The sequence below is a fragment of the Salmo salar genome, chromosome ssa12, assembly GCF_905237065.1.
Source record: "Salmo salar chromosome ssa12, Ssal_v3.1, whole genome shotgun sequence".
Lineage (NCBI taxonomy): Eukaryota > Metazoa > Chordata > Actinopteri > Salmoniformes > Salmonidae > Salmo > Salmo salar.
In genome coordinates, this window is record NC_059453.1 from 28,447,982 (window position 1) to 28,465,940 (window position 17,959).

General features: G+C 44.8%; 1 protein-coding gene across 12 annotated transcripts in view; it reads right to left on the minus strand.

Moving 5' to 3' along the window:
* The window catches only part of LOC106564681 (myosin-10), a 99,409-nt gene that overhangs the window by 46,920 nt on the left and 34,530 nt on the right, over positions 1-17,959 (minus strand). For all 12 annotated transcript variants that reach the window (XM_014130918.2, XM_014130916.2, XM_014130913.2 and 9 more), the window contains exon 4: positions 435-462. In XM_014130918.2, coding sequence (XP_013986393.1) covers positions 435-462 — 28 coding nt within the window. The remainder of the gene's footprint in view (positions 1-434; positions 463-17,959) is intronic.

Below are 17,959 nucleotides of genomic sequence, written 5' to 3' on the forward strand. Positions count from 1 at the left end.
AAGTTGCTCCTTTTAAAATAGCTAGAGGCCCCTGGCTCTGTTCTAGCTCAATTCAATTGATTCCTCTTTCGACCTATAATCAGTGCTAAGTACATTCATGTCGGCTTCAATAGGCTGCGCTTCATTCTTAGTTGAATCGAGCTTTTGCAGGAATGCAATGCAGCAGGTAATTTCCCATTTCATTTTCGGGACTACTAAGTGAGGAAGAGACGCGCATAACAAAGATAATTGAATCGTGAATGTTATGCAATTAAGCTGGCGCTTTTCTAAACCATCTGGTCCAAACCAGTGACGTGTAGTATTATACTATGCAGGCTGGATGCAAGGAATCAAACTGAGAAGACACTTTCCTGTAAATCCAGCAACCCATGCAACACAGAACACAGAAAGAGAGAAGAAAAGGGCTGAGCAGACATGGCTCAGAGGTTACTCACGTGCAAAGAATTGATTGGTCCTCTCGATCTGGAAGGGAAAGAGAAAGAGGGAGAGAGAGAGAAATGGGGGAGAGAGAGAGAGAGAAAGAGAAATGGGGAGATAGAAATTATAGTGTCAGCATTTAGCATACTCATCGGCAATGGCCCATTCCCCAAAATCCCTCTTTCAAACTGAAATGAGTTCTTGTACCAAATGTATCACTGGCTGACAGATGTACACCAAAGTCATTTTACAGAACATAGCCAACTTTACTGAGCTTGGTGAGTTTGCCATCAAATGAGATACTCCCTTCAAACAGGTTGAAGGTCATTGTCTGCACCAGGAACGAAATGTAATTTCACTAAACATTTCAAAAACCTCAGGATCCAGACATTTCACAGGTGTTCTGAGGCACACAAAATGGAGGAGGAATCGAGGATTCTTTCAAAGGAAAGCTTTGTAGTGCCAAACCTCTGCATTACAGAGATAAGGGCTGATAGTGTACCTTGTCACTATTAGGCTGGGGAATTGAGGGAAGCTGAGCGTAAAACTGCTGAAAGCTACACTCTTAGAAAAAAGAGTTCCAAAAGGGTTCTTCGGCTGTCCCCATAGGAGAACTCTTTTTGGTTCCAGGTAGAACCTTCTGCGAAAAGGGTTATACATGGAAACCAAAAGTGTTCTAAATAGCACCTTTTTTCCAAAGACTGTATGTCGGCTATGTCCATCATGTGCATGTAGCCTATGTGAAAACAGTTTACATATGAACTCATTGAACTCAGTTAGACCACGGTAGGCGTAATACTGCAACCAAAGGCCATCTTTCTCTGTATTTAGAGTCTTGTTATTTTAGAGCCCTGTATCACTGAACTGGTTGGCTGACGACAGAAACACAGCTCTCTAGGAAGAAGGCAGAGCATCAATGTGATTTACAGTCAGCAAGAAAGAGAGGAGAGAGAGAGGAGAAAGAGAGAGAAAGAGAGAGAGATGCTCTGGTTTAACGGCTAGAGGATCAGGAAGAAGCAGGAGGGAGCCATTTCAAGTGACAGTGAGGTTGGGACAGTTTGCCAATCACTGAGCTCCTTCTCATCTAATAGGCTGAGGTGAACGGGGGCACCACAATGGGTTTTTTATGACATTTTTTTTATTTCACCTTTATTTAACCAGGTTACAACTGCGACCTGGTCAAGATAAAGCAAAGCAGTGCGACACAAACAACAACACAGAGTTACACATGGAATAAACAAACATACAGTCAATAACACAGCCTTCCCTGTAGCTCAGTTGGTAGAGCATGGTGTTTGCAACACCAGGGTCGTGGGTTCGATTCCCACGGGGGGCCAGCACAGAGAAAAAAAAATAAAAAAATGTATGAGTTGTATGAAATGTATGCATTCACTACTGTAAGTCGCTCTGGATAAGAGCGTCTGCTAAATGACTAAAATGTAAATGTAAATAACACAATAGAGAAAATGTCTATATACAGTGTGTGCAAATGAGGTAAGATAAGTGAGGTAGGCAATAAATAGGCCATAGTGGCAAAATAATTACAATTTAGCAATTAAACACTGGAGTGATAGATGTGCAAAAGATGAATGTGCAAGTAGAGATACTGGAGTGCAAAGGAGTAAAAAATAAAAAATAAATAACAGTATGGGGATGCGGAAGTTGGATGGCCTATTTACAGATGGGCTATGTACAGGTGCAGTGATCTGTGAGCTGCTCTGACTGCTAGAGCTGTTCTTTTTTTTCGGAATTGGCGGCAGTATTGAGTAGCTTGGATGAATAAGGTGCCCAGAGTAAACTGCCTGCAACTCAGGCCAGGAAGCTAGAATATGCATATAATAGGGGGACATTGTGAATTAGAAAACACTCTAAAGTTTCCAAAACTGTTAAAATAATGTCTGTGAGTATAACAGAACTCATATGGCAGGCAAAAACCTGAGAAAAATCCAACCAGGAAGTGGGAAATCTGAGGTTTGTAGTTTTTTTAAGTGATTGCCTATCCAATACACTGTGTCTATGGGGTCAGATTGCACTTCCTAAGGCTTCCACTAGATGTCAACAGTCTTTAGAACGTTGTTTCAGGCTTCTACTGTGAAAGGGGAGCGAATAAGAGCTGTTTGAACCAGGGGTCTGGCTGAAAGCCTTGAGTTGTTTATCGCGCGCGGCTGTGAGCGCGTGCTCCGTTCCCTTTCCTTTCTAAAGACAAAGGAATTGTCCGGTTGGAATATTATTGCAGATTTATGATTAAAATCATCCTAAAGATTGATTATATACATCGTTTGACATGTTTCTACAAACTATAATGGAACTTTTTTGACATTTCGTCTGGACTTTGTGAGCGCACCTTGTGCATTTGGATTACTGGACTAAACGCGTGAACAAAAAGGAGGTATTTGGACATAAAGATGAACTTTATCGAACAAAATGAACAGTTATTGTCTAACATGGAGACCTGGGAGTGCCATCAGATGAAGATCATCAAAGGTAAGTGATTAATTTTAATGCCATTTCTGACTTTTGTGACACCTCTCGTTGGTTGGAAAATGGCTGTATGGTTTTCTGTGGCTAGGCGCTGACCTAACATAATCGCATGGTGTGCTTTCGCCGTAAAGCCTTTTTGAAATCTGACACAGCGGTTGCATTAAGGAGAAGTTTAGCTTTAATCGTATGTTAAACACTTGTATCTTTCATCAATGTTTATGATGAGTATTTCTGTAATTTGATGAGGCTCTCTGCACTTTCATCGGATGTTTGTTTGAGACAATGCATTTCTGAACATAACGCGCCAATTTCAAATGAGGTTTTTGGACATAAAGATGAACTTTATCGAACAAAACACACATTTATTATCTAACATGGAGTCCTGGGAGTGCCATCCGGTTAGTGATTAATTTTAATGCTATTTCTGTCTTTTGTGACACCTCTCCTTGGTTGGAAAATGGCTGTATGGTTTTCTGTGGCTAGGCGCTGACCTAACATAATCGCACTTTTGCCGTAAAGCCTTTTTGATGAAGAAATTTATCTTTAAAATGGTGTATAATACTTGTATGTTTGAGGATATTTAATTATGAGATTTCTGTTGTTTGAATTTGGCGCCTTACAATTTCACTGGCTGTTGGCGTTCCACATATCCCAGAGAGGTTAAAGTTAGTGAGGGAGATATGAGTCTCCAGCTTCAGTGATTTTTGCAATTCGTTCCAGTCATTGGCAGCAGAGAACTGGAAGGAAAGGCGGCCAATGAGGAATTGGCTTTGGGGGTGACCAGTGAAATATACCTGCTGGAGCGCATGCTACGGATGGGTGTTGCTATGATGACCAATGAGCTGAGATAAGGGGGGCTTTACATAGCAAAGACTTGTAGATGACCTGGAGCCAGTGGGTTTGGCGACGAATTTGAAGCGAGGGTCAGCAAACGAGAGCATACAGGTCGCAGTGGTGGGTAGTATATGAGGCTTTGGTGACAGACTGCATCCATTTTACTGAGTAGAGTGTTGGAAGCTATTTTGTAAATGACATCGCCAAAGTCAAGGATCGGCAGGATAGTCAGTTTTACGAGGGTATGTTTGGCAGCATGAGTGAATGATGCTTTGTTGCGAAATAGGAAGCCGATTTTAGATTTAATTTTGGATTGGAGATGCTTAATGTGAGTCTGGAAGGAGAGTTTACAGTCTAACCAGACTCTTAGGTATTTGTAGTTGTCCACATTTTCTAAGTCAGAATCGTCCAGAGTAGTGATGCTGGATGGGTGGCAGGTGCAGGCAGCGATCGGTTGAAGAGCATGCATTTAGTTTTAATTGCATTTAAGAGCAGTTGGAAGCCACGAAAGGAGAGTTGTACGGCATTGAAGCTCGTCTGGAGGTTAGTTAACACAGTGTCCAAAGAAGGGCCAGAAGTATACAGAATGGTGTCATCTGCGTAGAGGTGGATCAGAGAATCACCAGCAGCAAGAGCGACATCATTGATGCATACAGAGAAAAGAGTCGGCCCAAAAATTGAACCCTGTGGTACCCCCATAGAGACAGCCAGAGGTCCGGACAACAGGCCCTCCGATTTGCCACACTGAACTCTGTCTGAGAAGTAGTTGGTGAACCAGGCAAGGCAGTCATTTGAGAAACCAAGGCTGTTGAGTCTGCCGATAAGAATGTCAAAAGCCTTGGCCAGGTCGATGCATACAGCTGCACAGTATTGTCTCTTATCGATGGGGGTTATGATATCGTTTAGGACCTTGAGCGTGGCTGAGGTGCACCCATGACCAGCTCGGAAACCAGATTGCATGGCGGAGAAGGTACGGTGGGATTCGAAATGGTCGGTGATCTGTTTGTTAACTTGGCTTTCGAAGACCTTAAAAAGGCAGGGTAGGATAGATATTGGTCTATAGCAGTTTGGGTCTCGAGTGTCTCCCCTTTGAAGAGGGGGATGACCGCGGCAGCTTTCCAATCTTTGGGGATCTCAGACGACACAAAAGAGAGGTTGAACAGGCTAGTAATAGGGGTTGCAACAATTTCGTCTGATAGTTTTAGAAAGAGAGGGTACAGATTGTCTAGCCCGGCTGATTTGTAGGGGTCCAGATATTGCAGCTCTTTCAGAATATCAGCTGTCTGGATTTGGGTGAAGGAGAAATGGGGGAGGCTTGGGCAAGTTGCTGTGGGGGGTGCAGGGGTGTTGACCGGGGTAGGGGTGGCCAGGAGGAAAGCATGGTCAACTATAGAAAAATGCTTCTTGAAATTCTCAATTATTGTGGATTTATCGGTGGTGACAGTGTTTCCTAGCCTCAGTGCAGTGCTCTTATTCTCCATGGACTTTACAGTGTCCCAGAACTTTTGGAGTTTGTGCTGCAGGATGCAAATTTCTGTTTGAAAAAGCTAGCCTTTGCTTTCCTAACTGCCTGTGTATATTGGTTCCTAACTTCCCTGAAAAGTTCCATATCGTGGGGGCTATTTGATGCTAATGCCATACACCACAGGATGTTTTGTGCTGGTCAAGGGCAGTCAGGTCTGGAGTGAACCACGGGCTACATCTATTCCTGGTTCTACATTTTTTGAACGTGGCATGCTTATTTAAGATGGTGAGTAAAGCACTTTTAAAGAATAACCAGGCATCTTCTACTGACGGAATGAGGTCAATATCCTTCCAGGATACCCGGGCCAGGACGTTTAGGAAGGCCTGCTTACTGAAGTGTTTTAGGGAGTGTTTGACAGTGATGAGGGGTGGTCATTTGATCACAGACCCACTACGGACGCAAGCAATGAGACAGTGATCGCTGAGATCCTGTTTGAAGACAGCAGAGGTGTATTTGGAGGGCAGGTTGGTTAGGATGATATCTATGAGGGTGCCTGTGTTTACGGATTTGGGGTTGTACCTGGTAGGTTCATTGATAATTTGTGTGAGATTGAGGGCATCAAGCTTAGATTGTAGGATGGCCGGGGTGTTAAGCATGTCCCAGTTTAGGTCACCTAACAGCAGGAGCTCTGAAGATAGATGGGGGGCAATCAATTCACATATGGTGTCCAGGGCACAGCTGGTTTAAGGGCACAGCTGGGTTAACAGACAAGTTGCTTTTTGTCAAACAAGTGTTCCAGTGATTTAATTTTCTTAACTCGAGTGGATTTGATTAATAGTAACCAAATTTGACATCGGGTTGCGTAACTTCTTCAGATTAGAGTTACTGGAGAGTCAGAACAGCTCTACACAGTGGTGGTTGATGCTACTGTACATAACTTAACATCTGTCAACGTTGCCTTGTACTCCAGTTAATAGGCACTGGGATGGAAATATTTGTGATTTTTTGTAACCACATTTTTATTTATTTTGTAAGTTTTTCATGGGGGGGGTACAGGTGCAATATACAAATTCGTATAATTTAATATTCAGTTCATATCGTATTTACCTGTGGGCTGCCACTCAAAAAAGAAAAGAAAAAAACATTTAGAAAAACGGTACATAAATACAAAGTATTGATCGTTATGATCATATTACAGAGTTACAAAGTTATAATAAATTTAGCGTGTAAAGAATGATTGCTAGTAGTCCAAGTAATTGCCACCAGATAATGTTTCTAAGACTTCATTCCTCGCACTCGTAAACACCACATAAAGCACTGTCTGCCACCAGACCAAACTGTCTGCCACCAGACCAAACTGTCTGCCACAATGGGAGGCATCCGATCAGTCCCCGGAAGCAGTGGGCTCCAAATGAACCCAAGTTTGTGGCTGCCGGCCAGGTTAGCACCAGAGAGTGGCAGTAGAGAGGAGCGTAAGGGGGGTGGTGAGGTGTGAGGTCATGGGAACTAACTGTGGTTCGGCTGCCAGCATCAGCGCCTCCTCAGGCCTCTCAGCTGTGTCACATGCCTGGCAGAGCTGGAGTACCACAGATAAGACAAAGGCCATCAGCTCCCTTCCTTTCTGCTGTGAGTCCCTTCCTCCGGGCTCCGGAGGTAGACCACTGACGCCAGATAGACCTTTGTGGTCAGTTCTGGCCGTGAGTCTGACGAGGGCTGGGCTCTTGTCACCGAGGCAGAGCAAGGGGCTGATCCACAGTAAGAGGCAGAGCATGGGGCTGACCCACAGTAAGGGGCATAGGGGTGACCCACAGCAAGAGGCAGAGCATGGCGCTGACCCACAGTAAGAGGCAGAGCATGGGGCTGACCCACAGTAAGAGGCAGAGCATGGGGCTGGCCCAAAGTAAGGGCCCAGAAGCACAGTTTGGGACTGTACATAACCCATCGTATCTACTAGCAGTGAGCTAGTTTATAGAGGGAAAGGTGGGAACATAACTGACCAGATATCCCATATCAAGTTTCATTGCCTAAGTGCCATGTGCCGAGTTCTCAGATTGGACTATAAAAGACCATGACCAATATAGCATAAGAGAGAGAGAGCTGCTCACACCAGCAATGACTCATCAGGAGCAGAACAGCATCGTAGCCCTGAAGACAGCCTTCTGTCCAATCTGTATCTCTACCACAAAGGAGCACTTCTATGTTAGATAGGCTTCACCCCTGAAAACATCAATAACCTGATTATGTCTGGGAATACACGCCTTATTAGGTTTAAAGAGTTTCCATCCAATCTGGGAGAGTCATGATGAGCAGTGGAAAGGTGGATGGAAAGGATTGTGATGCATTATTAGATTGTCTCCTGTGAGGTACCGTAGTCAATCATTCAAGACAGGGGTGCATCTTTTCCTTCATAGGGGGTGTGTATTTTCCTGTATTCACCAAAGGAGTAACACTTGTCTCTAGGCTAAACGTTATCAGCTTTTCATGGATGTCAATGACCCAAATTATTTAATTTCCACATTTTTGATTTGAGGATTATTCACATACATTGTGCAATGTAATGAATGTTTTGTTGATTATTTGTGTATTTGTTTACTGCATTGTTAGGAGCTGCTCAACATCAACAAAACAAATGAGATGATCGTGGTCTTCAGAAAACAGCAGAGGGAGCACCCCCCTATCCACATCGAAGGGACAGTAGCGGAGAAGGTGGAAAGTTTTAAGTTCCTCGGAGTACACATCACAGACAAACTGAAATGGTCCACCCACACAGACAGTGTGGTGAAGAAGGCGCAACAGCGCCTCTTCAACCTCAGGAGGCTGAAGAAATTTGGCATGTCACCTAAAACACTCACAAACTTTTACAGGCGCACAATCGAGAGCATCCTGTCAGGCTGTATCACCGCCTGGTACAGCAACTGCACCACCCTCAACCGCAAGGCTCTCCAGATGGTGATGCGGTCTGCACAACGCATCATCGGGGGCACACAACCTGCCCTCCAAGACACCTACAGCACCCGATGTCACAGGAAGGCCAGAAAGATAATCAAGGACAACAATCACCCGAGCCACTGCCTGTTCACCCCACTACCATCCAGAAAGCGAGGTCAGTACAGGTGCATCAAAGCTGGGACCGAGAGACTGAAAAACAGCTATCTCAAGGCCATAAGACTGCTAAACAGCCATCACTAACTCAGAGAAGCTACTGCCTACATAGAGACTCAAATCACTGGCCACTTTAATAAATGGATCACTAGTCACTTTAAACAATGCCACTTTAACCTGTTAGGGCTAGGGGGCAGTATTGACACGGCTGGATAAAAAACATACCCGATTTAATCTGGTTACCACTCCTACCCAGTAACTAGAATATGCATATACTTATTACATATGGATAGAAAACACCCTAAAGTTTCTAAAACTGTTTGAATGGTGTCTGTGAGTATAACAGAACTCAAATGGCAGATCAAAACCTGAGAGATTCCTTTACAGGAAGTGGCCTGTCTGACCATTTCTTGAACTTCTTTTCCATCTCTATCTTTTACTAAGGATCTCTGCTCTAACGTGACACTTCCCACGTCGTCCATAGGCGCTCAGAGCCCGGGAAAAAACAGAATGTCGTCATTCCAGCCCCAGGCTGAAACACATTATCGCCTTTCTCAAGTGGCCGATCAAGGGACTCTGGGCTTATGCGCATGACCCGACCGCCCCCGCCTTTGTGATTTTTTCCTCTGTTTGCCGAAAAGGAGATTCCGTGTCGGAATATTATCGCTTTTCTACGAGAAAAATGGCATAAAAATTGATTTTAAACAGCGGTTGACATGCTTCGAAGTACGGTAATGGAATATTTAGAATTTTATTGTCACGAATTGCGCCATGCGCGCGACACTTCTTTACCATTTCGGATAGTGTCTGGAACGCATCGAACAAAACGCCGCTATTCGGATATAACGATGGATTATTTTGGACCAAACCAACATTTGTTATTGAAGTAGCAGTCCTGGGTGTGCATTCTGACGAAGACAACAAAAGGTAATCAAACTTTTATAATAGTAAATATGATTATGGTGAGTGCTAAACTTGCCGGGTGTCTAAATAGCGAGCCCGTGATGCCTGGGCTATGTACTTAGAATATTGCAAAATGTGCTTTCACCAAAAAGCTATTTTAAAATCGGACATATCGAGTGCATAGAGGAGGTCTGTATCTATAATTCTTAAAATAATTGTTATGCTTTTTGTGAACGTTTATCGTGAGTAATTTAGTAAAATGTTAGCGAATTCCCCGGAAGTTTGCGGGGGGTATGCTAGTTCTGAACGTCACATGCTAATGTAAAAAGCTGGTTTTTGATATAAATATGAACTTGATTGAACAAAACATGCATGTATTGTATAACATAATGTCCTAGGGTTGTCATCTGATGAAGATCATCAAAGGTGAGTGCTGCATTTAGCTGTCTTCTGGGTTTTGGTGACATTATATGCTGGCTTGAAAAATGGGTGTCTGATTATTTCTGGCTTGGTACTCTGCTGACATAATCTAATGTTTTGCTTTCGTTGTAAAGCCTTTTTGAAATCGGACAGTGTGGTTAGATTAACGAGAGTCTTGTCTTTAAATAGCTGTAAAATAGTCATATGTTTGAGAAATTGAAGTAATAGGATTTTTAAGGTTTTGAAAATCGCGCCACAGGCTGCAAGTGGCTGTTACGTAGGTGGGACGCAAGCCCATAGAGGTTTTAATAATGTTAACATATCTTACATTACTCATCTCATATGTATATACTGTACCTTATACCATCTATTGCACCTTGCCTATGACGCTCGGCCATCGCTCATCCATATATTTATATGTTCATATTCTTATTCCATCCCTTTAGATTTGTGTGTATTAGGTAGTTGGTGGGGAATTGTTAGTTTACTTGTTAAATATTACTGTCGGAACTAGAAGCACAAGCATTTCGCTACACTCAAATTAACATCTGCTAAACATGTGTATGTGACCAAAAACATTTGATTTGAGCTAGTAACCAAAGTATTTAGCTGCACCTGCTATAACATCAACTGTAAGGCACCAATAAACATTGATTTGATTAGATATCCTAATTATCTCAGGAATTTCACCCCGACCTACGAGAAGACTAGAAGGGTGCACTACAAAGCATTCCGATGAATTCATGTGAAATTTTCAATTGTCGCTGTGACGTAACAAGTGATGAATTTAACGTGTCGTGTTCAAATCTAGCAGGTCTTCACCATCTCTTAGGAACAGAGAGAGGTGCTACTGGTTTCCATCTTTGTCTGACACTGCGTTTAGGTTGATGCTGGGCATTCAAGTAGGTACTGTAAATCTCCTCTCCATTCATCCTCATTAAGCGGATTAAAAATCCAAGATGGCATAGCAGTCAGACGTTCTTTGTCCTCGTCTTGTCGTGTCCCGTGTATATAGATTTACATATTTTCTTCGCATATCTTTTTATTTATTTTTTCTTCTAAAAACTCAACTTCAACACACTCTCCTGCAACCCGCCTCACCAATTGTTTAAAAAAAAACTATTATTCACCTCAAATCTGAAATCCACAACAGAAGCTAGCCAGAAGTTAGCCAGTTCACTGGCTAACGTTAGTATTCAGCTAACCACGGTTGGCGGTCATCAGCTATCCTTTAGCTCGAAAAGCTATCGCCAGTTCTTGTACAACGCGACTCAGACCAGAGCATACCGGACCTATTTTCTCTCCATATCCCCGGATTTCTACCGCAAGCTCTGGACATTTACACCTGGATCTTGCAGCTAGCTAGCTGCTATCCGAGTGACTATTGGCTAACGTCGGTCCCGGAGCAAACATCAATTATTCCGGAGCTAGCCAGCTGAAGAGTTCCATCAGCCACTCCAGGGCTACAATCACCTATCCGGACCCGTTTTACTGCCGATGCGGAGCCCTTCCGGGCCTTCACGACTGGCCTACCGACGTTATCTGCCCGAGGGAGTTATCCAACTGGCCCCTCCGTCGCGACGTAACCTGAACGCCCATCTGCGGCCCTCTAATCGTTAGCTGTCTTATCGGCTGCTATCTGAATAGGTCTATCGGACAATTTTCTTGGGCCACTATAACTATTTTGCCAATTGGATTGGTCCATCTTCTGCCAGCTTGCTACCCATGACCCGGCTTGCTGTCTGAATCGCCGTGACCCCAACCAACCTCACTACTCACTGGACCCTTATGATCACTCGGCTAAGCATGCCTCTCCTTAATGTCAATATGTCTTGTCCATTGCTGTTCTGGTTAGTGTTTATTGGCTTATTTCACTGTAGAGCCTCTAGCCCTGCTCATTATACCTTATCCAACCTTTCAGTTCCACCACCCACACATGCTATGACATCACCTGGTTTCAATGATGTTTCTAGAGACAATATCTCCCTCATCATCACTTCAATGCCTAGGTTTACCTCCACCGTATTCACATCCTACCATACCTTTGTCTGTACATTATACCTTGAAGCTATTTTATCGCCCCCAGAAACCTGCTCCTTTTACTCTCTGTTCCGGACGTCCTAGACGACCAATTCTCATAGCTTTTAGCCGTACCCTTATCCTACTCCTCCTCTGTTCCTCTGGCGATGGAAAGGTGAATCCAGGCCCTGCAGTGCCTAGCTCCACTCCTATTCCCCAGGTGCTCTCTTTTGATGACTTCTGTAAAGTTTGTTTGTTTTATTCACTGCTTTAGCACACTCTGCCAACCCGGATGTCCTAGCTGTGTCTGAAACCTGGCTTAGGAAGACCACCAAAAACTCTGAAATCGCCATCCCTAACTACAACATTTTCAGACAAGATAGAACGGCCAAAGGGGGCGGTGTTACAATCTACTGCAGAGATAGCCTGCAGAGTTCTGTCCTACTATCCAGGTCTGTACCCAAACAATTTGAACTTCTACTTTTAAAAATTCACCTCTCTAAAAACAAGTCTCTCACCGTTGCTGCCTGCTATAGACCACCCTCTGCCCCCAGCTGTGCTCTGGACACCATATGTGAACTGATTGCCCCCCATCTATCTTCAGAGTTCGTGCTGCTAGGTGACCTAAACTGGGACATGCTTAACACCCCAGCAATCCTACAATCTAAGATTGATGCCCTGAATCTCACACAAACTATCAATGAACCTACCAGGTACCACCCCAAAGCCGTAAACACGGGCACCCTCATAGATATCATCCTAACCAACTTGCCCTCTAAATACACCTCTGCTGTTTTCAACCAAGATCTCAGCGATCACTGCCTCATTGCCTGCATCCGTAATGGGTCAGCGGTCAAACGCTCCCTGAAACACTTCAGCGAGCAGGCCTTTCTAATCGACCTGGCCCGCATCCTGGAAGGATATTGACCTCATCCCGTCAGTAGATGATGCCTGGTTATTTATTTTTAAATGCTTTCCTCACCATCTTAAATAAGCATTCAAGAAATTTAGAACCAGGAACAGATATAGCCTTTGGTTCTCTCCAGACCTGACTGCCTTTAACCAACACAAAAACATCCTGTGGCGTTCTGCATTAGCATCAAACAGCCCCAGTGATATGCAACTTTTCAGGGAAGTTAGAAACCAATATACACAGGCAGTTAGAAAAGCCAAGGCTAGCTTTTTCAAGCAGAAATTTGCTTCCTGCAACACAAACTCAAAAAAGTTCTGGGACACTGTAAAGTCCATGTAGAATAAGAGCACCTCCTCCCAGCTGCCGACAAGATAGGAAACTCTGTCACCACCGATAAATCCACTATAATTGAGAATTTCAATAAGCATTTTCCTACGGCTGGCCATGCTTTCCACATGGCTACCCCTACCCCGGTCAACAGCACTGCACCCCCCACAGCAACTCGCCCAAGCCTTCCCCATTTCTCCTTCTCCCAAATCCAGTCAGCTGATGTTCTGAAAGAGCTGCAAAATCGGGACCCCTACAAATCAGCCGTGCTAGACAATCTGGACCCTTTCTTTCTAAAATGATCTGCCGAAATTGTTGCAACCCCTATTACTAGCCTGTTCAACCTCTCTTTCGTGTCGTCTGAGATTCCCAAAGATTGGAAAGCAGCTGTGGTCATCCCCCTCTTCAAAGGGGGACACACTCTTGACCCAAACTGCTACAGACCAATATCTATCCTACCCTGCCTTTCTAAGGTCTTCGAAAGCCAAGTCAACAAACAGATTACCGACCATTTCGAATCCCACCGCACCTTCTCCGCTATGCAATCTGGTTTCAGAGCTGGTCATGGGTGCATCTCAGCCACGCTCAAGGTTCTAAACGATATCATAACCGCCATCGATAAGAAACAATACTGTGCGGCCGTATTCATTGACCTGGCCAAGGCTTTCGACTCTGTCAATCACCACATCCTCATCGGCAGACTCAATAGTCTTGGTTTCTCAAATGATTGCCTCGCCTGGTTCACCAACTACTTCTCTGATAGAGTTCAGTGTGTCAAATCGGAGGGCCTGTTGTCCGGACCTCTGGCAGTCTCTATGGGGGTGCCACAGGGTTCAATTCTTGGGCCGACTCTCTTCTCTGCATACATCAATGATGTCGCTCTTGCTGCTGGTGAGTCTCTGATCCACCTCTACGCAGACGACACCATTCTGTATACTTCTGGCCCTTCTTTGGACACTGTGTTAACTAACCTCCAGACGAGCTTCAATGCCATACAACTCTCCTTCCGTGGCCTCCAACTGCTCTTAAATACAAGTAACACTAAATGCATGCTCTTCAACCGATCGCTGCCTGCACCTGCCCCCCGTCCAGTATCCCTATTCTGGACGGTTCTGACTTAGAATATTTGGACAACTACAAATACCTAGGAGTCTGGTTAGACTGTAAACTCTCCTTCCAGACTCACATCAAACATCTCCAATCCAAAGTTAAATCTAGAATTGGCTTCCTATTTCGCAACAAAGCATCCTTCACTCATGCTGCCAAACATACCCTCGTAAAACTGACCATCCTACCGATCCTCGACGATGTCATTTACAAAATAGCCTCCAATACCCTACTCAAGAAACTGGATGCAGTCTATCACAGTGCCATCCGTTTTGTCACCAAAGCCCCATATACTACCCACCACTGCGACCTGTACGCTCTCGTTGGCTGGCCCTCGCTTCATACTCGTCGCCAAACCCACTGGCTTCAGGTCATCTACAAGACCCTGCTAGGTAAAGTCCCCCCTTATCTCAGCTCGCTGGTCACCATAGCAGCACCCACCTGTAGCACGCGCTCCAGCAGGTATACCTCACTGGTCAACCCCAAAACAAATTCCTCCTTCGGCCGCCTCTCCTTCCAGTTCTCTGCTGCCAATGACTGGAACGAACTACAACAATCTCTGAAACTGGAAACACTTATCTCCCTCACTAGCTTTAAGCACCAGCTGTCAGAGCAGCTCACAGATTACTGCACCTGCACATAACCCATCTATAATTTAGCCCAAACAACTACCTCTTCCCCTACTGTATTTATTTATTTTGCACACCATTATTTTGCACACCATTACTTTGCACACCATTATTTCTATTTCTACTTTGCACTTTCTTCCAATGCAAATCTACCATTCCAGTGTTTTACTTGCTATATTGTATGTACTTCGCCACCATGGCCTTTTTTTGCCTTTACCTCCCTTATCTCACCTCATTTGCTCACATTGTATATAGACATATTTTTCTACTGTATTATTGACTGTATGTTTGTTTTACTCCATGTGTAACTCTGTGTTGTTGTATGTGTCAAACTGCTTTGCTTTATCTTAGCCAGGTCGCAATTGTAAGAGAACTTATTCTCAACTTGCCTACCTGGTTAAATAAAGGTGAAATAAATCAAATAAAATAAAAAGGGTTGTGGAGAAAAGTCTTGATGTGTAATATAAGTAGTCCTACAACCAATGTAGCAAAACAGGAATCTGTTAGCATGATGTTGCCATTTGTTGTGGGCAGTCGGTCATATTAATGTTTGCTTTGCGTCACAAATATGAATTCTTTGACGTAATAATCATGTTTTTGACCACATCTGAAGAACTACATTGGAAACCGTTTGATATTAAACCAGACTCAGAAGCGGGACATGTTTCATTTGCTTCTCCCGTCTCCAAATGGGTTTTCCCCCCTCTTCTGTCTGAGCTGAGGCCAACAGTCTTTCACCGTTTCCGCTACAGATTCTACAGATGGGTTTTCCCCCTCTTCTGTCTGAGCTGAGGCCAACAGTCGTTCACCGTTTCCGCTACAGATTCTACAGATGGGTTTTCCCCCTCTTCTGTCTGAGCTGAGGCCAACAGTCGTTCAACGTTTCCGCTACAGATTCTACAGATGGGTTTTCCCCCTCTTCTGTCTGAGCTGAGGCCAACAGTCGTTCAACGTTTCCGCTACAGATTCTACAGATGGGTTTTCCCCCTCTTCTGTCTGAGCTGAGGCCAACAGTCTTCACCGTCTCCGCTACAGATTCTACAGATGGGTTTCCCCCCCCTCTTCTGTCTGAGCTGAGGCCAACAGTCTTTCAACGTTTCCGCTACAGATTCTACAGATGGGGTTTCCCCCCCTCTTCTGTCTGAGCTGAGGCCAACAGTCTTCACCGTTTCCGCTACAGATTCTACAGATGGGGTTTCCCCCCCTCTTCTGTCTGAGCTGAGGCCAACAGTCTTCACCGTCTCCGCTACAGATTCTACAGATGGGTTTCCCTCCCTCTTCTGTCTGAGCTGAGGCCAACAGTCTTCACCGTCTCCGCTACAGATTCTACAGATGGGGTTTCCCCCCCTCTTCTGTCTGAGCTGAGGCCAACAGTCTTTCACCGTCTCCGCTACAGATTCTACAGATGGGGTTTCCCCCCCTCTTCTGTCTGAGCTGAGGCCAACAGTCTTCACCGTTTCCGCTACAGATTCTACAGATGGGGTTTCCCCCCCTCTTCTGTCTGAGCTGAGGCCAACAGTCTTCACCGTCTCCGCTACAGATTCTACAGATGTGTTTCCCCCCCTCTTCTGTCTGAGCTGAGGCCAACAGTCTTCACCGTCTCCGCTACAGATTCTACAGATGGGGTTTCCCCCCCTCTTCTGTCTGAGCTGAGGCCAACAGTCTTTCACCGTCTCCGCTACAGATTCTACAGATGGGTTTTCCCCCCTCTTCTGTCTGAGCTGAGGCCAACAGTCTTTCACCGTCTCCGCTACAGATTCTACAGATGGGTTTTCCCCCCTCTTCTGTCTGAGCTGAGGCCAACAGTCTTTCACCGTCTCCGCTACAGATTCTACAGATGGGTTTTCCCCCCTCTTCTGTCTGAGCTGAGGCCAACAGTCTTTCACCGTCTCCGCTACAGATTCTACAGATGGGTTTTCCCCCCTCTTCTGTCTCAGCTGAGGCCAACAGTCATTCACCGTTTCCGCTACAGATGGCGGCTGGCCACTGACATTTCCATGACCTCTTCCTGAGCCACTGGAAGTGACACTCTCTCTCTCGGATATTAAGGTCTTTCACACCCCTGGACACGGTAAAGACACAAGCCTGTGCAATAGACTAAGACCCTTTAAAAGGCATCAGAGGAAGGGATGGTACCTGAATAGTTGCTCAATTTCCCTGAAGGTGAGGCTTTGTCTTGACCTGGAGGGAATGTTCGGATTCAATTTCTGTCCTGGATGAGCTCATTTGCGATTCCAGCCCTGCACAGCTAACACGATATACATGAATAAAATAACACTTGTGGTGGAAGGAGGGCGATCATTCAACCATGAGACGCTGCACGCACAAACTCTTATGAAATGCTAATGTCCTTCGCTACAGTAGCCATAACTATTCTAATTTGGCCCAGTATTGTCACAGAGAGAGAGGCAGTCCTGGCCCGGTCTTCTGATGGAGGGAGAGAGCTGGTGTGAAAGAATGAACTGGAGAGAGGAGAGAGGCCAGAGCCGGATGGGTTGTTCTGTAGATAGGGATGCCTGAGGAAAACAGGGGGGGGACTCAGGCACAGCTGGATGGCTCATCAGGGACAGTGCAGCTTCCTTGATTTGAGCAGGTTCTTCCTGGCTTTGATGACGGGCGGGGGGGCTGGCTTGACACATTCTCACTGATGCACAAGGATTTACAGGCATTTCATGGTATGATGTCATCATCCGCTGCTCTACGCATGGCCGTACTGAGAAGCACGCACACACACCATTGTCTCATCCTCCCTGTGTCTCCCTTTACATCCAAAATCTCTTTCAGACGCAAAAACAGCCCAGACAGCAAGGCTGCTGTGGAAACATCTCTCACTTTATCTGGCCAGCTGCAGATGCGGGAAGGATATAGTCGAGTCAAGAGGATGTTCTTGAATTCCATTCATTCATGCCAATGTATCAACCTCAACAACCTCTCCAAGATCGTAAAACTCTGATAACTATTTGAGGGGTAGAAGCCATGGTGGGCATAGATGGGGAACCAAGAAGAGCTGTTATTTCTGTAACAGTGTTTTATAGCCTAGTCATGAGAACCGTTGTGTGGGATTCACATGATTGGTAGTGTTCTTTCCAGTTTCACATGACTTGATTATTTTTGGATGGCCTCAAAAGGCTGCTCCACGGAATAGGATAGGATTGGTTGTTAAAATATTTGAAGAAAGAATACAAATGATTTAAAAACCTATTCAGTTGTACGGTGTTTGGCCAATTCTTTAGTAATGGACTGCCTCATGGGAGGGAAAAAGGCAGTACCAAAGTTCTGTTATTAATGCTCAAGATAATAGAATAATTACTTAATAATTTATAGCCTAATTAACAAGTTAAC